The 23,092-nt window shown below is 39.9% G+C and overlaps 1 protein-coding gene across 4 annotated transcripts in view; it reads right to left on the bottom strand.

The window, feature by feature from the left end:
* Positions 1-23,092, bottom strand: part of PLPPR5 (phospholipid phosphatase related 5) — a 220,275-nt gene that overhangs the window by 118,286 nt on the left and 78,897 nt on the right. For 2 of the 4 annotated variants that reach the window (XM_047871976.1, XM_047871977.1), the window contains exon 3: positions 8,258-8,446. The exons of 1 other annotated variant lie outside the window; for it this stretch is intronic. In XM_047871976.1, coding sequence (XP_047727932.1) covers positions 8,258-8,446 — 189 coding nt within the window. Of the gene's footprint in view, positions 1-8,257; positions 8,541-23,092 lie in introns of those variants that run through there. One more of the 4 variants, XM_047871978.1, reaches the window with a different exon arrangement.

Below are 23,092 nucleotides of genomic sequence, written 5' to 3'. Positions count from 1 at the left end.
GTGAGGCCTATAACCTATATCCCAATGGCTTATTCTCAGTGCATCTAGAGTCCAGCCATTGGTTTAGGAAGATTTCTGCATGAAGCATGTCATGACAGGGCACAGAATTCCACCTTGTCTGTGCTGAACCTTTCATACAGAGTTTCATACACTTAAAACACCTCAAAGGATAAAAAGCTGCCAGTTCACTAAACTTACAGGACAGGGCATATGGACTACTTTGCCTATTTTAATGAATGGTTATGTAACTACATGCTCAGCAGAATTTGGTCATTATAACTTCATCATTGTAAACCTCAGTTGGTGCCTGGATACCTTATCTACCAAAAATAACCAAACAGATTGGGTAGGATCAAATTAGCTTGAGTCAGATTATAATACCCTGACTTTGAGATGTTTAAGGCTAGTGATGGAAACATAAATAAAAATAATGCAATATAAAGAAAAATATTAGGTTATTTTAATATTATAATTTGTTAAAGAAGCTAAGGAACCATAGAGGAGAATGCACCCATTTTATCTGTGGGTGTCCAAGAGATTTGCTCAGAAGAGGCGGTGCTAGGTCCGAACAGATATTGCAGAATGTTCCATAAAGTTTGTTTTTTGTTTTTGTTTTTGTTTTTTTTTAGGGGGGAATGGATGTGGGAGCATTATATAGGTTAGAAGCAAGGGAGATAAAAATTAATCCATGTAAGAAATTCCAAGCTTATTACAGACCATGTATGTGTGTGTGTGTGTGTGTGTGTGTGTGTGTGTGTGTGTGTGTTTGTGTGTGTAATAAGCTTGGAATTTCTTATATATATTCACTACACACACACACACACACACACACACACACACACACACATTCACTCACACATGTTGTCTCATTGAGAAATGTCCACCAAAACACTGCCTTTAGAATTTTAAACGCACCTGGATGGGAAAAAATCTTTAGGACTCTGTTTTTCACAGCAATAACAATAACAACAACAACAACAACAACAAAATGGTGGTTTTACTGACAGATTTTCAAACTACATCTGTCATAATAGGACTAAAAACATAACCAGCATGCTGAGTGACAACTGGCATTCTGAGAAATAGTTTCAATAGTACTGAAAATATAACTCCGTTTCACATATTTTAAAATATCTTCCATCTAAAGGATATTCTTTATGATTTTCCAAAGTCTGTTAAAAGGATCCTCCTAACTATAGGTTAAGATCTCTGAGATCAGAACTTGTCTCTTGCATGAATGGGAATGTTGAGCTGTTCTACTGATCACTCCATTGATTCTAAAAGCCAGTGAAGTTTTGTCTTTGAACATGTTTTTGAACATCCCCTTTTCACATCTGGTTGTACATTAACAAACATATGGATACTGTAAACAGCACATTGATATATAATCTATATATTTTAACTCACCCCTGCCTTCTGGGAATGCCGCCATTTTATGTTGTGAATCAAATTAGTGGAAAACTGCATGTAGTCAACAGAGCACTGGACTTAAAGTAATAGATTCAGATCCTGGATGTGTCATTTACCAGCTGGAGTAAATTGCCTAAGCTCCCTAGATGTGTTAATGCATATACTTTATGAAAGGGTTAAAGTGAAAAGTAAATGGTTTATCTCATTCATTCAAAAGAAATGATTATGATGTCATTTTGCTGTGCACTATCAATAAATACTATTAGCATTTATGCTAAAAGAGCAGCTATCAGTTATTGAATGCTTATATTTAATTCTTATAAGGTATCATGTTAAGTATCATTACTTCAATTTCACAGACAAGAAAACGAAGGCTTGAAACTGTAACTTCACGCATAATATCTGAACTCTTGAAGGTCAGTAATATGCCTTACTCATTATACAAGTTCAAGCAAGAACATTATACATAGTACATAGTAGGTGCGTTATCACCATTTAAAACTTTTCTAAATAATGTCTTTTTGGGATGATGCAAGTTTAAAAATTAATATGATACAATGCCAACTTAATAGATGGTATCCATGTTGCTCCCTGGAAATATTCGTTTTGTAATCATCTCCAGTGACAAACTGGGTATGTAACTCATGTAATCCACTCACATTATGTTTTCCTCATATTGTCTCCAAAGTGTATTCTCACCTATTTGATACTCACAACAGCTGGTAGGAATAAATGAGTCAACATTTTTCAGATAAGGTAACTGGCTCAGAAAAGCCACAGGATTACCAAGTGATAGGCATTGGCGGGGGCAAAGAAGACAGGAAGAGAAAAAGGGAGACAGGGATGGGGAGGAGGAGAGGCAGAAGGAAAAGGGGAAGAGAGAGGAGAAGGAGAAGCAGAGGAAAACTAGCTGGTTTTCAGACCAGCTTCAGCCTTTCCCTCAGCATCACCATCTCTTCATCGGTATGCAAAGTGGAGGAGATCTGTGGAAAAAGGGAGACAAAAAGGAATACAGGGAGGGAGGGAAAATATGAATGAATGAATATGAATGAGAATATCTAAGTGAAGCAAAGTCCTAAGAGACATAAGGAGGAGTTTAACCAGATTCATAAACCTTCAAAGTGTGGATCCACCTTTCAGGGAATCTTGGATATCTCTGATAATCTGATAAAGCTATGGAGCCTCTTACTAGGAAAACGTGTGTGTGTGTTTGTATACAATGTGCATATGTGTATACATAGTATTTATACACAATTTCACTGTGTTCACTGCACCCCAAATCTAGTGGTAGGTCCCATTTTAAAAAAACATTCCTCAGAAATAAGGCCGCCTCAGCCCTCCACACGCCAGGTCTAGAACTGGAGGGTGGTTTCACCTAAATGCAGATGCCTGCAGCACTGTGTCAGTGCATGCTACACAGATAAGAAAGATGGCTTCAGATCAGAATAACAGAAATATCTCTGAATCCCTTCTGCCACCACCCACCTCTCCACAACATTTCAAGCTTCACAGGAAACAAAACAATCTCCTACACCACACATTGAAACCATTATCTACACTGGAACACAAAGCTTCTGATCAAACCAGAAAAGCTGAAATTGAGGATAAATGATTTGAGAAAATGTTGATTCTTCTAGTATTGAATCACTATGACTCAAAAATCTTTAACAATTTGTTTAACGTGTTAAGGTAAAGAACTAGAGGCACGGGCTTCCATGATTCTGGAACTGTCACCGTGGGACTCCTGGTTGGCACTCCAACCTTTTCACTATCCTTCATAAGCTGAAGGTAAAATTAATGAATGGATTTAAATAACTTAACACAGGTCTGATACATAATCCCACTAAACATCCTATTTCTCATTTTTAAGTGGATTTAATGACAGTGCTTGTGTTTAAAGAAAGTACTACAATAGTGAGCATTAAACGTATCTAGCACAGTTTCTGGTGCATAGGAGATATTAGCTAGTGTCAGCTTACTTGAAAAAATAGAGGAGTCATCAAAGGTAGGAATCATTACTTGAGGTCAATAACAGAGTTCTGATTTTTGCTATTCTTGCAATTCAGACACCCCAATTTTTGTGGGTGAGTGGACTGAGCTAGGTGGCCTCTGTCCATGTCTAATATTTCATCAGCCCTGGAATCCACTAACAAATGTATTTTGCTAGGTGCCTTAGATTATCTTGATTAATCATCACAACCTGGAGAGGACTAATGGTAGGTGACACGTATTTAGCTGGGCACTACTCTGACATATATGTTAACCCATTTCATCCTCTTAATAATCCTATGAGGCCAATACTCATATTATCTCCATTTTACAGTGGAAGAAACTGAAGCCTAGAAAGACTGGCTCAGGTTCACACAGCAGGAAAGTGGCAGATCTGGGCTTCAAACCCAAACAGTCTGACTCCAGAGTCTGTGATCTTAACCTTTACATGCACTGCCTTCCAAGAGGTAGGCATTTTTATCTTCAGTTTATGAATAAGAAAATTTTGCCCAAGGTCACACATATAGTAAGTGAGAGAAATGCAGATAAGAATCTAGACTTGTCTGACATCCATATCCATGCTGCTCCTGCACCAGGCCACAGGCATGAGTTCTAGGAGTAGAAATAGGAGCGAGCACTCAAGGTAAGGTTCACAGGAGAAGAGGTCTATGGGAAAGCTTTAGGCACTCTGATCTAACAAGATAGAGCCCTGGATACAGAATGCCTTTCTGTCATCATGTATCTCGGCCACATTTAGTAATGCGATACCCTTGGGATAGCAGCAGTAGCTATATCCCTCGGAACCTCAGAGTCCAAAGGGAGTTTCCTGAGAATGCAGATATAGGAATCAGAGATGCTCCCTAACCCTCAAACCCACCCTGCTCCCTGCTGGATTTTCTCTGCCTTGGTTCTGGCTCTATGAAGAACGCTCTAGCTTTGGTCTCCTTCAAATCACCCGTGTTGCTTAATGATCTAAGGAGCAATAAATAGCTGCTCATGGCCACTGTATCCAAATTTGGGGACCAGAAACCATTGTCATCACCAGTTCTTTCAATCAATGAAAAAAAATCAAAGGTCACTAATTAAATGTGTATCTATAAATTCCATATGTGGTGCTTTTGCAAATGACACACAGATCAAACTGAACAGGACATTTTCAAAGAGGTTATACAATATGTCTTTGTAAATGAGCCCAAATTATAGGCATTTTCTGAAAACACAATTAAACTAATATCTCACAACACAAAATAGGCTTGTAGGATAAGAGTTCAAAATTCTTTTTTGGTGTTTTTACTGTCCCCAAAATGTCTTAAAACACCACCCATCAGACAATGTCCCTAGTCCATTCCCAACAGATTGAGAAAAACTTTCAGCCTGCCATTTCAGGACTCATTAATGAGACCCTAGTCTTCCTCTTCAGCCATATAACCTCTGTGTTCCCCACACAACACTCTGAGCAACAAGACAAACCAACTGCTGCTTCAAGAGTACAGCCTGCATTTTCTGCTACCAAGTGGCTGTCCAGGTAGCTGCTTCTGTGATGTCCCAACTCAAACTCCACTCCAGACTCTTCTTCAAGTCACATCTCAAATGCCACCACTTTCTTCATGAAGCCTTTCCCCACCCCTCCAAATAAAAATGATCTTCTTCTGAACCACCAGAAGTCTTTGTGGCGTGTGTACGTGTGTGTGTGTGTGTGTGTGTGTGTGTGTGTGTGTACACACTTCTATTATGGTGATTTATACTATGACCTTGGCATATTTACTTGATTTCCCAAATTAGGCTGTAAACTCCTTAGGAGTTTGGTTTATTTTTGAAGTTCTCTTTATAACCTCTACTCTGTCTTGAAACACAGGAATTCAATAAACATTTACTGAATTATCACTTCACTAATAATGCCGATGATTTACTGATCTCTTATCTCTTATGAAGTATCCACTATGGGCCAAAGGATGACATTCATGTATTACATCTAATTTAATATGCACAATCCTGAGACTTAGGAAGTTGAGGCTTAACAAGATTAAACAAAGTTGTTCAAGGTTACACAGCAAGTAGGGTTCCCAACAGTTAACACAGCAGCAGGAAGTACTTTGAATCTGAATCCAAATTTGTTAGATTCCAAACCTGGGCCCCAAAACAATACTACATAAAAATGATAAAACTGAAAATACATATTGCTTTTGATTTTTAGATAAATGAATTTAGCAAGTGTGAAACAAAGCCACTGATTGTGGTAGTGAGGACAGCTACTTTTCAAATTAATCTAAAGAATTAAAAATGATGTTTGAAGGGTAAAAAAATATACAATATGAAGAAGCTTCATCACTACAGTCCAAGAAATGTAAGAGATGGGGACAGAGACTGTTTGAGGCATTTATTCAGAAGCATGATTTATGAGTAAGCTGAATTTGTATATTATAATAGAAAAGACTCCAGCTGGGGAGTTCAACAAAGTAGGGTTACAATTCTGAGTATGACATTTTTAGCCCTGGTCCTTGGGCAATTAGTTTACCTTTCTAAGCCTCAGTTTTTGCAAATGTTAGGTGACAAGAATAATAATTGCTTTCATAGATAATGCAAATATTAAATGGGTATAAGATATATAACGCGACAAATCATGGGCATTACTAGTATTATTACTGATAACATCATTTCCACGTAGAGTGACTGTGCCAAGCCAGTATTCTCAAGAGGAATGGAAAGGCAGGACTGCCATTACTATGAGAACTTACTGCTTGGAAAAGCAGAAGGGAAAACAAGGGCCAGCAGTAAAGGTAGCCTCTAAAAGCCAACACTTCCTTCCCTTCAGACTGACCCCCCCAAATTCTTTCTCTTGCAACTAAAGGACTGAATGTCAAAATATGATGGGAATCAAGTGAGATCCTCCCTTTTAAAACCTCTCAATTTTTATTCTCCATGCCTGCCACATCAGCTGTCTCATCCTCTTTCTGAGAACATGCTCTCTGGAAGCATTAGAAGTACCATGCATTTGGTGCCAGTCCCATGGGCATAAAAACACCACACCTCCCATTTTTATTTTCAGCTCCTTCCATTTTATTATCTGATCCTCAGCATCCTCAAATGTTATTTGGAGAGGAATGCACTGAGGACTAAATGCTATTATGACTCTTCAGTGCCCAGCACAAAGTAGGCACTCAGTAATGACTAATTCCCTCTCTCCTCCCAGTAGGAAATAATCAACATCTTTGGGCCAATACGTTCTTGTCTCTAACTGACACTTGCCACCAAGGATGGGTGGTCAGGATCTAAAGAGTGCTATCTCATTTAAATAAGACACAGAACAGTAATTACCAAGAGAAGCGTTACAGACATTATTGATTATGGTTGCAACCAAACAAGTGACCTAAAAGTGACAGGCTTTTTTCTTAAAAAAACAAAAACAAAAACAAAAAACCCTGAGCTATTTAGTCACCCAGAAAACATGTGCCTGAAAACCCAACATCTGCAGAAAGCAGAAAGAATCCCTCCAACGACTACACTTTCTTTCTTTTTTCAGTTTTTCAAATGGAAGAGAACACAAACATGAAGGTGGATTTCTAGAAAATTACAACACTAAAACAAAACAAAACGTTTTCTGGTGCAAGTCAACTATCATGGTACCTGTGATAAACGGAGTTACTTTGAAGTTATCAAGAAGTTCCTTGGTGGGATTCCATTATGTGTGTTAGGAACTTCCCATTATTTGGAAAAATATTAAATCATTTCCCCTAAAATCAAAGCAAACATGAATATCCAAACCCAGGATATATCATCGATGTTCTCAACATTCATTGTTAAAATGTACACATTCAGCCACTAAAATAAAACTTCCTTTTCCCTGTCCTCTTCATTTTCCAATTTCCTGTTTGCTATCTATTGAGAGTTGAAAGAGAGAGAGAGAGAGAAGCGGTACCACTGGAAGGAAACCTCCAATACTTTGACAATAACAGAGGAGCCATAATGTTTTCTTTAAGAAACACCACCAGTTCTACCAATAACTTTGCACCATATTCACATATGTAAATTATTATGTGATAATCCTTCTAATAATTATACGTGTGTGTATATGCGTGTATGTCCTTACACACACACACACACACACACACACACACACACACACACACAGAGTCCCAAAACCTCCAAGGCATTCTAAGCAAAGCTATCAGAGATAAGGACTTAAGATGCCCAGAGACTAGAATGGAGCAGCCTTTAAATGAATCTTGTAATTTGGACACAGCTCCTGCTTTTCAGCAAGCACTGCTGCTGGACCCTTCCACTTAGCAGTTTTCAACATTCTTTTTTAGCTATTTGTTCCCTGGTCAGCTTAGTCCCACTGGCACTTTCATGTGAAAGGGAAGGCGGTGGTAAAACGGGAATACGCGCCCAGACTCAGGAAGCAGGAGTCCCCTCCACACCCCAGCAACTGATGCCCTCTCCTCTCCGCCGGCCCGCCGCTGCTCATCTTCCAGGGGCAATCTCAGAGCAGGCGGCCAGCGGAGCAAGGCCACTGAGTGGAGGAAGTAGAAATTCATCCCGAGGGCTCACCTCCTCCCCAGCCCCGACCCCCCACCCATCACCTCCCACGGCCCCCTTCCCTCTCATCCTCCTCCCCGCCACCCAATACTGCAGCCGCAGCAGGGGGTGCGGGGGTGGCATGTGGGGAGAGGTGCGGGATTCCTTCGCACCCACCCCTGACGCGCCCTAGAAGAATGTCCTCTGGGGAAGGGGCTGCCCACAACTTGGAGGAACTTAGAAGGCAAAGCTGCCGCGCCCCGACCCTCAGCGGGGCCTCCACCCCGAAGGTGAGGGGCGACAGAAGGGAGTCCGACGCCAGGGCGGGCCCCCCAGGGCTTACCACGAGCACTGGGACCCCGGCGGCCAGCGAGTAGAGGAGCACGGGGGGCACGGCGCTGCTGTCCTCCGGGCCCGGGTAGGGCTTGCGGTAGGCGCTGTCGTGGCAGAAGAAGCCCTGCACGTTCACGGTGAACGTGTCGGTGTACTCGAAGTAGTACGCCAGCATCACCGTCCCTGCCATGATCACCATCTGGAAATAGAGCATGCTGCTGGTGAGCGCCGCGGGCAGCAGGGGCATGCACGCCTCCCGGGCCGGGCCGAGCCGAGCGGGCGGCGGACGCAGCGGGCCCCCTCCCGGGTCCGCCGAGGCAGCCACCGGGGGCGCGGCGGCGGGGGCGGCGGGAGGACGAGGCGCGGGAGGAGGGATGGAGTCGCTGGAGGAAGAGGCGGAGGCAGGTCCGGGTTTCGAGGCGCCAGCAGGCTGCAGAGGAGGCGGCTACCCCCAGACGAGCCCCCTCTCCCCTCCCCGCCCCCTGCCCGCCGCAAGCGCCGCCCGCCCGGGCGCGGGGTCGCGCGGGAGGGCGGGGAGTCCCGGGCGCCGGGCAGCGGCCGCAGCGCCCAGCGAGAGACCGTTCGCGATGCAGCAGCGCCGGGTGAAGCCCCCAGGCCCGCCCGGAGGAGGCGGCGTCGGTGGACGGAGCGGCAGAAGTCGGGACAGCGGCACCTGTACCCCTCGGAGGGCAGACGCAGTGGAGCCGGAGAAGCTCCTCGCGGGGGTAAAAACCAAAAAAAAAAAAAAAAAAAAAAAAAAAAAAAAAAAAAAAAAAGATGGGGGAGGGGAGGCAGTAGAGAAGGAGCTTCTAGAAACTCCTTTCTGAGGCAGCAGCTGGGCTGTTTAAGAAACCTGCACAACGCCTGGGAAAATGGTGTGTGGACGCGTCTTCGGAGCGCAAACCCCACCGAAGCTCAAAGTGCCGGATGCCGCGCGGCGAGTTTCAGCCGGCGCTCGCTTGGATTCTTTAACCCCGCGCAGGACACACGCCAAGCGGTGGTTTCTAGGCACAATTAGAAAAATCTCAGAGCATTTTAGATTCGGAGTTTCTCTGCCTCCCCTCTAGCTTCCTAGGGCTTTGTAATGTAGAAACACAATCATAGTTCGGTAGCTCCCGAAGCATCACCTTTCGTACAACGGCCCTTTCCTCGTTCATGTATTCTCCACTTGCTCATCTTCCCAGTCTCCTTTTATTAGCTGCTTGTGAGAAGAGGCATTGCAGATTCCTGGCACCCAGCGGTGCCTGCCACCAGGGAAGGGAAAAGAGCTATTTACCTCATCTCACTATTCCCTGAGTTCCGGGGAATTGCTGGGATTCCCCACCGGTCAGGTGGAAAGGAGAGGGAGACCAACGCGGGTCCCATCACAGGCGTATGAAGCACACCCATACATGGGCATACACGCGTGTGCATAGCTCTGTAAGTAGCTATGGCACTGCATATATGTAAAGAGCCCATTCCGTGATGCCATGTGGGTCCCTGCGTGCAAGCTTAGGCAGCAAACTTGGGGGTGGGGGTGGAGGTGGGGGAGGATCTTAGCGGAGCCTGACACTGTTCACATCCTCCACTCTAGAGGGCAGGTAAGGAAACATATGTAAGAGACAAGGGAATGGAAATATTCCTAGAGCCCTTCCCGTCTCATTAAAATGTAGATTACTTTAGCAGGTTTCTAGAATATTCATTTTAATGGGTTGTACTTGATGATTTTTAGAGGTGGGTCTTTGTAATAGGAAAAAGCAACATTGGTAGGCTACTAAGGCCATTTAAATTTGGCAAATGATTGGTATTTTGGGGAAGTAATGGCAGCGTGAATTTCTTTAATGTAGGATACCTTATTCTCCACATGTTATTAAACATCCTTTAATAGCTACTCACTGGGTAAAAGACACTGAACAACATGTATAATAAGCAGTTTGGAGCAGTGGGAGGGAATGGTTCCTTATGTGGACAAGAGTGGCATATCTTATTATGAAAATATAACTACTACAAAGGTACATGATTTAATGCCCCATTCAGAGAATCATTTTAAGACTGTAGGAGTGTTTTAACTACTCCTCTAAGTAGGAATCGCCCAAACCTTTCTACTTAATAGAAATTTTGGGAACATGGTACTAATTTTTAAAGGTAGATTTTAAGGGTAACTTGGATTAAGGAAAGTGATGTAGGTAATTTATCCAAGCCAATGAAAACATACATTATTTTTGAAATTAAAATGCATTGTACTACACTGTTAACATGTATTGAGTGCCTGGTACTGTGAGTGTAACAAAGCAGGGCCCTTGTGTGTCCTGTTCACTGTTCTGTCCCCCCACATGAGGAGTGTATGCCACATTGTAGGTATTCAGTAAATATGTTGAATAAATTAATGAATGTGTTCCTCTAAGAACAATGGTGAAGTATGTTCACATGTAAAATTTATAGCAAGGGTTAGGGAATCCTAATCTTTATGTCCTAAGATAAATATAGACTGCTTACTTACATGGGATACTGACATTGAAGGTATAAGGTGAATGTAAGAGCAGCAACTTTGGTACTGCCTCAGTTTAAATCCCAGCTCTGCCACTTACCAGCTCTGGAAACCTGACCAAGATGTTGGACTCTTTTTTTCTGCTTTAGTTTTGCCACTGGTAAAACCGAGATAGTATTAGTACCTACTTTACAAGGTTGGTATGAGGATTAATGATGGTCACTTATGTCTGGCACATAGTGAGCACCTATATCACGTTTAAATTTATAAAATTTGATTCCTAGACATAAACATATCTGGACTACTTTAACTCGGGTCACTCCAACATTTATCACCAGTCACTTCCTTCTGATTTTTGGCTTACAAAATGATTCTGGGTGTATCCATAATTCTGTAGGTGTATATATTTTTCCATAGATTTATGCACATCTGAAAGAGATGCCATCCATCTCAGGAATAAGATATTATTTTCCTTCAGAATCTTCAATATCTCCATCATTTGTCCACATTAGACATAGACAGTCATATAGCGTTATTGATTGATTTATGGTTGACGATCCAATGCTGAAATTCAGAGTTAATACTGAATCTTAACTCACTTTATAAAGATACCAACATTAGGGGCGCCTGGGTGGCGCAGTCGGTTAAGCATCCGACTTCAGCCAGGTCACGATCTCGCGGTCCGGGAGTTCGAGCCCCGCGTCGGACTTTGGGCTGATGGCTCAGAGCCTGGAGCCTGTTTCCGATTCTGTGTCTCCCTCTCTCTCTGCCCCTCCCCCGTTCATGCTCTGTCTCTCTCTGTCCCAAAAATAAATAAACGTTGAAAAAAAAAATTTAAAGATACCAACATTAAATTAAACTTCCATGAATATTTGAGCAGATTGGTTATTTATAGAAATGATGTCAGGTGGATGAAAGAGCGTGAGCTATGTACCCTTGGGCTGGTTACTTTACTTTCCTGAGTCTGAGCTTTTTCGAGGACAAAGTGAACTAGTCTTTCTTATTTATTTTGACAATTAAGTGAGAATATATAAAGTACCTAGCCAAAAGAAGATACTTGTTTAGTATGATTCTTCACTTTATTTTCTTATAAATTATTTAACCTAATTCTTTTCCAAAATATATCTTTTCAACTTCGAAGAATCCTTGGGAATCCTACCATGTAATCTACCTTTTACTGTTTCTGGATTAACAACAGCACTGCTCATATTTAATCCTTTGGAATCCTTGCCTAAATTCTTAGTTTAACTTAATTCTTAAGCACATCATTGTGTTTTCAAATATATTATAGCAGTCAGTCTTTCTTAAAACATTGTACTGTCCTGCAAATTCTCCCCATCTCAGCCCCTACCAAGGAGGATAATCTAGTAAAAACTGTGGTATTTATAACTTTTATTTTCCAACTTCCAGCGACTCATTATATTTATTTGCATGTCTTAACAACCACTACGATCTTACTGTGTTTCTTCACCCATAAAACATGAACCATGATAAATACTGAGACAAATCTTGTGGGAGTCATTTATCATTTGCAATATCTCTCATCTTTCCACCTCAATACTAATGTTCTAATAAGAACTAGTAAGGTGCTAGACCAGCAGGAAGATGTAGTCCTTGTCTATATGGTTTATAACTTTTCATCCACAGGCAGAAGACAAATGCACAAAAATTGGGGGTGGACTTTTATGCTGGTAGCAGTGAAAGACCAACTGAATGAATGGTCTTTGGGAAGCCATGCATTGACTATTTTTGGATAGCTAGATAAATGAACATATTCTTCTTTTACTTTGAAAATCTAAGGGGCTTGCTGGAAGGGAACTGGAAATGTACCTAGGCCCTCAAAATTATTACCAGTTGGGTTCTGTACAATAAATCTGTGACTATCAAGAGACGCAGACTGAGATTTTCCACTAACATCCAAGGGTTTGGCCCTCATTAGTTCATAGAATGATTTTGTCAAAGATGACTGAGCATTTCCAAGGACAAATGAAGATACAGAATTAAACATTGGGTTTCCATGTGTTTCAAGTAACTCAGAGGTAAGCCGAGGCATTTTCCTGAACTTTTCTCATTCCGTGGTGCAAAAATAGAAAAAAAAAAAAACAACATTACTGTCAATGCATAGCTGAGATGGTGAGGTATGAAGGATTCAGAAGACTTTACATAAGACAGACTAGGGCACCCTCTCCAAAAGAACAAAGTCCTCCTTTTGACAACAACGACAAAATCAGTGACCATAACAACAAGAATGCGCATAATGCTAAACTTGAGCTGGAGATGTTGGAGGAGATTCATGAGCATGAAAAGTTAGATGACTTTGTACTAATGAGGAACTTTAAATATTAACATATAGATTGGTGGAAAGTCTAATGGGAATAGATTTGGAAAGTGGTTTTTTTAAATAGGCCAGGTAATTGCTTTCAGAATAAGTAAAGGCATCTGGCAATTCATTCTAATAGTTATTAAACTACAAAAGGCAATATCTTGACAGATCTTTATTGAACTGGATCCAGAGAAGGAGCAAATACATGAGTTTACTAACTCTCAATTCAATACAGAGAACATCCCAGAAACTTGAATAAGAGATACGATGGAGATGTAAGACTGGTTAACTCAAGAAATGTGCTTAAATGTGTTCATATAAATTCAAAGATACAGCATCCTCAAAGGCAAACTAAAGAAAGCTAAGGACATTTGGGATTACACCTTGACCTCTTATTATTGACATTATAGTGCACTGCTTCCTCACGGAATAATCCTCAGTGCTTGCTGTAGGAGGTAGCTGCTTTCTCAAGAAAACAGAAGGAAAAACAAGCTAGTGTAGTAATTTGTATGTCTGTCTTTGAGGTTCCAACTGTAATGGGATGTTTATCTCAAAGGCCAGAAACTTCTGACCTGGTCAAGAAGTATTTATCTTCAGTTAGACCCCTGAGGTATCTTTAAAGTGCCTTACTCTGTGACTACATCACAGCTGATCCTATTATTCTACATTTCCAGTATTATTTTAAGTTTTCACTTTAAAAACAGTTATCACAAACCAAGTACATATTTTATTGGAGCACATATTAAGTGTAGTTATATATCACTGAAATCAATGGCATGAAATTGATGGACTAAATTAAAGAGTTAACATCTATGAGACATTAAGGCTGGGAGAGAATAGAAAAATTTAATATGTTACCAACTGAACACTCCTATATTAAAATAAAAAAGTTACTGAGTTAGGAAGAGTTAATTGGAACATGATGATAATACTATGTGGCCGTGGCAGTCAGCCTATCTGAATCTCAGTTTGCTCATTTGTAAAATTGGGTCAATGAATCTTTACAAAGACATTGAAAGACTTATAATAAAATGCTATGAAAATATCAAAGCATTGGGCCACTCTGCATTAGAAAGTATATCATAATTAGGAGGAGAAAATGACTAATCTAAGTGAGAGCTGAATTTTCTCCCCAGTACTGAGTTCCAACTCAAAAAACTCTGATTATTTGCTATCTGTTCTGTTTCCACATCTGTGAATATTGGATTATTTACCATATGTTTCCATCATTTAAAAAAAACTCACATTGCTTGATTAAATATAAATCCATGGGTCCATGACATTGGGGGAAGTTTCAAAATATTCAAGTTCCCTGAGAATGACTTTAAACAGTTATTAAGGATAAGGACATAGGCGTATGTCAGTGAAGTGATGGGTAAGCAAGCCCAAGAACTGAGGACTCAACAGAACCGAGCTCATATCTTTGTTCTGTAGATTCATAATTATGGGACCTTGGTGAAGTCATTTTAGTTTCTGTAATACCCTAAAATGAGGATAATGCTGCCTACTTCACCAAGTTGTAGCACAGATCCTGGGCCATTCATGACAATAAATGATCATTATAGTCATTATTACTCTTCTGGTATAATTAATCCTGCTACTGCTGGATCAGCAAAACTTTCATTGCGTAAGATTTTGCTGTGTAAGATTTTGCTGAACTGTCTATGTAACATTATGTTACTTGAAGACACCTGAAAGTCCTTACTTGTGCTGTGATAAATGAGGACTTTCCTAAATGAAATCACAAATTGTGCTAACACTGGAGTTTCTTTAGAGGTGTTATGGAAAATGTGGGGCAAACTATGCTGGTGACAGCTGCAGGTCCTTTGTCAAAGGTACAGATTGTGAATGGTAATAAGCATTTGTTTAGTTGTCCTTCAGTGTACTGGATAATGATTGAAACAAAGATATGGTGAAACAAATTTAGTCATACTTGATTGGATGGATTATTAAATTACTGGATTGTTTTCACCTTATGGGTTTACAAAATAAGCTAGTAAAATAAAGTTTTGGTCAAGGAAAGAAAAGAAAAGAAAGACAAAGAACTTTTTTATAAGATCTTAATTGCTGCAATGGAAGATAGTAAGTAGCAGAAAGCATTACCTCTAAAATATAAGTATTATATGTTGTAACACCTTGAAAGAAAGTTGGGGGAAGTTTTTGGAAGAGAAACATATCACTGTGCATGTTGTTATGTGTACTCTTCTGATTATCACTTTTTGTTATTAAATCAGGCCTTGATTAATCATATTTTATTACATCAACCTTATCCTTATTATAAGCAATGCTTCAAATGTAATGATGTCTTCAATTTAATGTAATGGGTAAGAATAAAATATTTTAGTTTGTTTTCCACTCACTGATGGCTTCCTTTAATATTCTTCTGGCTCATGTGGATCTCTAATAAAAATAGAAGAACATGAATAGTAAAATCTTAATTAACTTCATAAAATTCTCATAAAATAGGGTATCTTGGGGGAACTACTGCTTTTATTAATAGAAACCCTTCACATTTTTTGGAGGAACTCTTTTTTTTCCAGTTTCACTGAGAAGTAATTGATGTACATCACCGTTTAAGGTATACAGCATTGTGGTTTGATTTATGTATATTGTGGAGTGATACCACAATAGATTGAGTTAATATCCGTCTTCTCATATACAATGAAAAGAAAAGAAGAAAAAATTTTCTCCTTGTGATGAGAACTCTTGAGATTTACTCTCCTAATTTTCCTATGTATCATGCAGTTGTGCGTTTCGTTCCCAGTACTTATTTGTCTTCTAACTAGTTCGTGCCTTTCAACCTCCTTCTTCACTTCCCTCTCCCCACACCCTCCACCCCTGGTAACCAGAAGTCTGATCTCTTCCTCTATGAGCTTGTTTTTTTGTTGTTGTTTTGTTTGTTTGCTTGCTCTTAGATTCCACATGTAAGTGAAATCATACAGTATTTGTCTTTCTCTGATTTATTTTGTTTAGCATAATGTCTTCAAGGTCCATCCATTTTTTTTTATGGCTGAATAATATTCTATTATGATGAATATTCATTCATCAGTGGCTACTGAGGTTGTTTCCATGTCTTGGCTATTGTAATAATGCTGCTATGAACATGGGGGTGCAATATCTTTTCAAGTTAGGTTTTTCATTTCCTTTGGATATAATCTCAGAAGTGGAATCGCTGGATCATATGGTTGTTCGACTTTTACATTTTTGAGGACCCTCCTTACTAGTTTCCACAATGGCTGCACCAATTTGTAATCCCACCAACAGTGCACAAGGATTGCATTTTCTTTACATCCACAAACTAGCATTTGTTATCTCTAGTCTTTTCGTTGATGGCCATTCTAATAGGCACGAGGTCATAGCTCATTGTGGTTTTAATCTGCATTTACCTAATGACGTGTGATGTCGAACATTTTTTTTCATGTACCTGTTAGCCTTCTTCTTTGGAGAAATGTCTGTTGAGGTACTTTGCCCATTTTTAATTGGATTATTTGGCTTTTTGAGTTCCTTGCATATTTTAAATATTAATGCCTTATCAGATATATGGTTTACAAATACTTTTTTCCAATTCCGTAGGTTGTCTTCTCACTTTGTTGGTGGTTTCTTTTGCTGTGAAGAAGCTTTTTAGTTTGATGTAGTCTTGTTTGTTTATTTTTGATTTTGTTGTTTGTGCCTGAAGTATCATGTTAAAAAATTCATTCCCAAGGAACATACTAAGGAGGTTTATTTCTAACTTTTTTTCCTAGGAATTTTATGGTTTCAGATCTTACATTTAAATCTTTAATTCATTTGAGTTCATTTTTGCAATGGGTAGGATATGGGTTCAGTTTCATTCTTTTACATGTGAATATTCCATTTCTCAGTACCATTTATTGAAAATACTGCCTTTTCTCCATTGGTCTGTCTGTTTTTATGCCAGTACCATACTGTTTTCATGACTATATCTTTATAGTCTATTTACATTTCTTTGATTGTTCACAATTCAACTATAATGTGTCTCAATATTGTCTTATTCAGGTTCAACCTATTTGGGGTTCTTTGGGCCTCATAGATCTAAATGCGCACTTCTCTCCCTGGGTTTGGTGCGTTTTCAGCCATTATTGCTTTAAATATACTTTCTGTCCCTTTCTCTTTCTCTTATCCTTCTGGAATTTTCATGATGTGAATGTTGGTTCTTTTCATTGTGTCCTATAATCCATAGCTGTCTTCACTCTTTTTCTCTCTTTTTGCTCTTCTGGGTAATTTTCAATATCCTATTCTCCAGGTTGTAATTCTTCTGCATGGTTGAGTCTACTTTTTAAATTCTACTGACTTTTTCATTGCAGTTATTTATTTTGCAACTCTAAAATTTCTGTTTGACTTTTTTTTTTTTTGATGGTTGCTTTTCCCTTTTCAAACTTCTCATTTTGTTCATGCATTTTCCTAATTTTGTTTGGTTGTCTGTCTTTTCTTATTCACTAAACTTTCTTAAAGAATTACTCTGAATTCTTTGATAGTTTATAGATCTCCATTTCTTGGAGCAGTTAGTGGAGCTTTATCAGTTTCCTTTGGTGTTGTCATATTTACTTGATTTTTTGTGATCCTTGATTCCTTATGTTGGTATCTGTACATTTGAGGAATTGGGCCCCTCTCCCAGACTTTACAGGTTTGCTTTGGCAGAGACAGTTCTTCACCAGTCAGCTCAGTTGGGTTTCTGGATGTCTCCTGGTAATGTCTTTGGGCAGGTGGAGGCTGCTATTATGGTCTGTTTTGGGGTGAGGCAAAAGTTTGAGTCTGAAGATAGGAATGAGGGTGTTGTGCCACTAGCTGAGAATAGTTGGATAAGACTGCTGGCTGGATCTCTACCCAAGAGAAGTTTAGGCTGGGCTCTACATTTTCCTGCATTCTCTGTTCAGGCTTACTAGATATCTGGGATTGGATACTATTTTCAGTAGTAGATGGGGCTGTGAATTAGCTTCCCTGCATTGGCAGGTCAGCAGGATACAACCCAAGGTCTGCAAAGCTCATTGTCTGGGGACATGAATCAGGCCAGAGTGGGCACTGAATTCCATGGTCAGCTGAGGCCATTGGTTTTGCTCTGTGTAAGGGGGAAGCCAGGGACTGTCCTCTCTGTTCAAGTGACACTCTGTGTAGGCCTGTAGAGTAGACAATACAGCTTCCTGTGTGCTCTGGTTAGGTTCCCTGGTTGGATAGGCTGAATGCTGTACTCAGCATTGAGTGGGGCTACAAATTAGATTCCCTGTGCAGGTGCAGTAGTAGAAGCAGCTGTAGAGCCAGTAAAGCTCTTTGTTGTCTCAACTCGAGCTGACCGGCACCCCAGGTTCCCTTACTGACCAGGCTACTGGCTTTGCTCAGTGGACTATCATCTCTGCGTGCCTGCCTCTTGGCTCGAGTGCCCCTGGGTCACACAGTTTCCAGTAGTTGTCTCCAGCCTTTCTGGTCAGGTGAGGTGAAATATAATTCCCCACAGTGTCTCCACAGGTGGAGCTGTGTTGTAGTTCTCTTGCCTGGGAGAGGGAGGAGCCGTTCCACTCTGCTCTCGGTTTCCCAAACTGGCTGTCTGGTTTGCAAAGGGCCCTGAGCTGTCCTCAGCCTCCACTATGAATTAACTCCCCAGCCTGTGCATAGCATGGGGGTACTCCATGCCCAGTAGTGGCTTTTCTTGAAATGTGCTTTCGTTTTATTGAAACAACAAAACTATTTATTAAGCAACTACTCTATGCTAGAAGCAAGGGGAAGTGTTTTACTCTCATACCTCTGAACCTCACAACTACCCCTCATTTACTGGTGAGGTGTGGCAGCACCAGTTGTAGTTTGCCTAAAAAGTAGTGTGCAGATACTACCACTAGAACTATTCCACCTAACTGAGGCTTTCAGGGTGTGTGGGGTCCAATCTGAATAAGTCAGGTTTTTACTAATCAAGATACCTATTTGTAATTCTACAATAGCAATTTAAAATGGAAGCTGCTCTGTAGTGGCACAGAGTTTTCACTTTGGTGGTTAGTGGACCTGGAAATGAGACCATAGGCTTCAGGAGTATATGCCCATAGATCCCTTTAACATTTGATGATCCAGTTTAGCTACTAAACTACGAGTGGAAGATTCAGGGAGGATTGGGGATTGGTGCTTGTATCAGTCTGCTTGGGCTGCCATAACAAAATACCATAGACTTCGATAGCTTAAACAACAGAAATTTGTATTTTTACACTTCTGGAGGCTAGAAGTCTGAATCAAGGTGCCACCACAGTTGGGTTTGGGTAAGACCTCTCTTTCTGGTTTGTAGACAGTGCCTTCTCACTGTGGTCTTACATGGTCTTTCCTCTGTGCTTGCACAGAGAGAGAGAACTCTGGTGTCTCTTCCTCTCCTTATGAGAACAACTATCCAATCAGATTAGGGTCCCACCCTTATGACCTCATTTAACCTTAGTTATCTCCCTTAAGGTCCTATCTCCAAATAGAGTCACACTGAAGGCTAGAGCTTCAACATGCGAATTTTGGAGGGGCATAATGCAGTCCAGAACAGACTCCTGTTGCTCTCCCAATTCAATACATTGGAATGTTTTATTAGGTTGAACCATATGAACTTGCCATTTCTACAGATGCCAACTAATTGATTATTGGCAACTTCAAATGGATTAACCTATACAAGGTCAATACAAATATGTTTGATTGTTGAACTATCCAGATGATTATCCCATAAATTATCACATTAAGAAATAATAAGTTACATTTACTCATTTTTAATGATATCCATGCCCTCCCAATCTGATAGATTTCCAGTTGAACTCTTTAAAAGTTAAGTTTGAGACCAAGTGTATTTTTATTACCTCATTGTAAAAGTCAGAAAGCATGAGTTAAAATGACATCAATGGCACATAACTTTAACGACTTACTTGGCAGTACAACTGTACTAAAACTGAAGGACAGTCTTACTCAGTTGTGCAGCCAGAAGTACAAAATGAATAAACATTAGGGAGTTTGGCTAAGCACACATATATTTTTTGTCTTTGGGTCAGAAATTTAATTGCTTCTTCTTGCTCATATAGATTAGGATGCTGAATGCTATGCTCCAGGAATTGCAACAAATCAATTACTGACAAGTAATGGAGTCCAGTATCAAGTGATATAAGGATGCTTAGGAAATCATTTTCGTCAGAAGGCTTACCAGTGCTGTCTGAATCACCCAAGCCTTCTTTGTGTTTAAGTATTGCCTCCTTCTCTCCAGCTGGCTATGACTGCATACAAGGACCAGAGAAAATAATACATCTATCATATATCATCCTCAGATTACATGGACCCCCAGTTCTGTCAGTGTTGCTCAAAACAAGTTTCCCAAATTCCTTGCCTGTAGACACTTGCCCCATAAGATAACCTTGTACTGGAAAAGCATGCAAGTTTGTGTTTTCACTTATTTAGAAACATATTTATTAAGAATTTACACTCTACAAAGATCTGACCTAGGAATAGCAGAACAGATTATCTCCCATCTGCTCATAAAACAGATGATAAGAAAGTCAGTGTTACAAGTTCCCACACCTGAAAACCAGGAGAATAAAAATTTCTAAAAATATATACTGTCCTACCTTAATGTGGTTGAAGATGGGAGGGAAAACAGACATGATTTATTATTATTATTTTGCTAAACACTTTTCATGCTTTAATCTTATTTATTTCTAGAACCTTGTAAAATAAGTATCATTCCCCCCTGCCTTTGCCAAATCTCAATCTCAAAGAGGGTTTCCCACTTTCCCATGATTAATAAGTAGCAGAACTGATGTTTGAATCTAGATCTGGCTGGATTGCATCATATTGACATATGCTGTGTCAATTCTTCAAATACCATTTATCTTTAATATAAATATATTAAAATATATATTTGAATAAACAAGATGTGGTATATCCATATTAAAGTATAATACCCAACCGTAAAAAGGAATAAAACTCCATAACTTGGATGAATCTTAGAGGCATTATGCTGAGTGACAGAAGCCAGTCTCAAAAGGTTACATACTATGCAATTCTATTTACATGTCATTCTTGGAAAGACACACCTACAGTGATGGAGAACAGATCAATGGTTGCCAGAGACTAGGAGTGGGTGTGTGGTATGATATAAAGGAGTAGCACTAAGGAGTTCTTTGGGGTGGTGGACCTGTTCTGCATCCCAATTTTGGCAATAATCTGAACTACACATGTGATGTAATTCATAGAACTATACACTAAGACCTCAAAAATGATTGAAAAGGAAATACTTGAAGGGTGAAAAATGGCAGATATTTTTCTAATAAGACTTCTGGGGTTTTTTTTTATAGTTTTATTCTTACACATAAAGGTGGCATGTTTTATGAGAATTTGTAATCCCATAGAGAAAAGTATATATTCTGACTTACCTGTATCTCAAAGACAATAAAATGTGATGCTTAGGAATGATGGAGACTGATATGTACTTGCAAGTTTCTCGGAGTTGGTATATATGTTTTATATCTGAAGGAATAATGTGAGCATTTCAGATAAGAATTCAGTGCATTAAGCGGTGCCTTGGTGGCTCAGTTGGTTAAGTGTCTGACTTCAGATCAGGTCGTGATTTCATGGTTCATGGGTTTGAACCCCTTGTCAGGCTCTGTGCTGACAGCTCAGAACATGGAGCCTGCCTCAAATTCTGTGTCTCCCTCTCTCTCTGCCCCTCCCCCTGCTCTCACTCTCTCTCTCTCTCTCTCTCTCTCTCTCTCTCTCTCTCTCTGAAAAATAAATAAACATTAAAAAAATTAGAATTCAGTGTATTGAGAGGAACATCCCATCCAATAGAGGAGTGAGGGGGATAATGTAGATAAATCTTTCTGCCAGAGCCATTTCCCACAATAGTTGGTGGCAGAAATAGGCACCCTATCCCCAGTGATTAGAGGAAAGCACACTGATTCTCATGGAGAACTAGAGAACTATGAAAGAGACATTGGAAAAAACACAGTTGTGCCAGTTAAGCCTAGCAAATGGAGTTTGGGAAGAGGCTGGAGCTGGTGGAAGGAGAGAGTACCAGGCCTTCACCTGGTCACATCAGGTAACAGGTCATCCTCTGACCATATCCACTGACAACATCCCCTTGCTATACCTAAAACTTATAGCTTCGTCAGGATTGGTTTAGGAACTTGCATCCTTGAAGGTTAGGGAGGCTGCAGAGGGTGAGCTGGCCCTTTAAGCAGTTCTGCTGTAGCTTCAAAAGGTTACCGTGCTTTCCCAAGACTTCGGGCATGTTATTAAATGAGTTAATGTATGTGAAAAGAGTACTATAAATTGTAGGGTACCACAGAAGCACTAGTTATTATTAACCTTGAGGCGGGGAGACTGACTCAATGAAATATATTAAACTAGAGGATTAATCTGTAAGGTAACCAAAATACCAAATGCTCGGTCTTCCAAATTTTTAAACATGCACTTCAGGTAGACATAATCCATATGTGCCCGCACATTGTGCACATTTCATACTGCACATTAATAAACACATACAAATGAGCTGAAAATTGTGAATTACTCAGTAAAACCACAGCAGCCCATCTTGATAAGATTACCCCTTCAGAAAAATCCATTAAAATGCAAATATGTTAAATAAATCAAATTTGGGGGGTCAAATTTTCTAGGGAAGTACAATCTGTTAGCAATATTGCATCTCTATGGAATTTCCATCTGAATTGTACTAATGATGTGCAGACTGAGAGTGCAGTGAAAGAAAAATTTCCAAGACTATGGGCTTCAGCTCTAGCAGATGTTGTATGTTCTGATAACTAAATCAAAATGAGATGGATAAAAACCATTGCACACACTTTACATATATTTTCTAAAAGAGAGATACTCTATAATGAGCAATTCAGAGAGGAAATAAGGAAGTATACACTATCTTAAAATGACATAATTCACATATATCAAAATATTAAATATATTTACAACATTACGCCAATCTCTTTTATAGGCATACTGGGTACAGGCTTGAATTCTGTAACAATGAACTTCCTAGGCAGAGCTCCTTTCTACCCAAGTGATTCAGAAGGGAGAGTGAGGATGTCACA

Source organism: Prionailurus viverrinus, chromosome C1, assembly GCF_022837055.1.
Source record: "Prionailurus viverrinus isolate Anna chromosome C1, UM_Priviv_1.0, whole genome shotgun sequence".
Classification (NCBI taxonomy): Eukaryota; Metazoa; Chordata; class Mammalia; order Carnivora; family Felidae; genus Prionailurus; species Prionailurus viverrinus.
The sequence above is the reverse complement of the archived record's forward strand: the minus strand, read 5'-3'. Positions and strand labels throughout refer to the sequence as shown.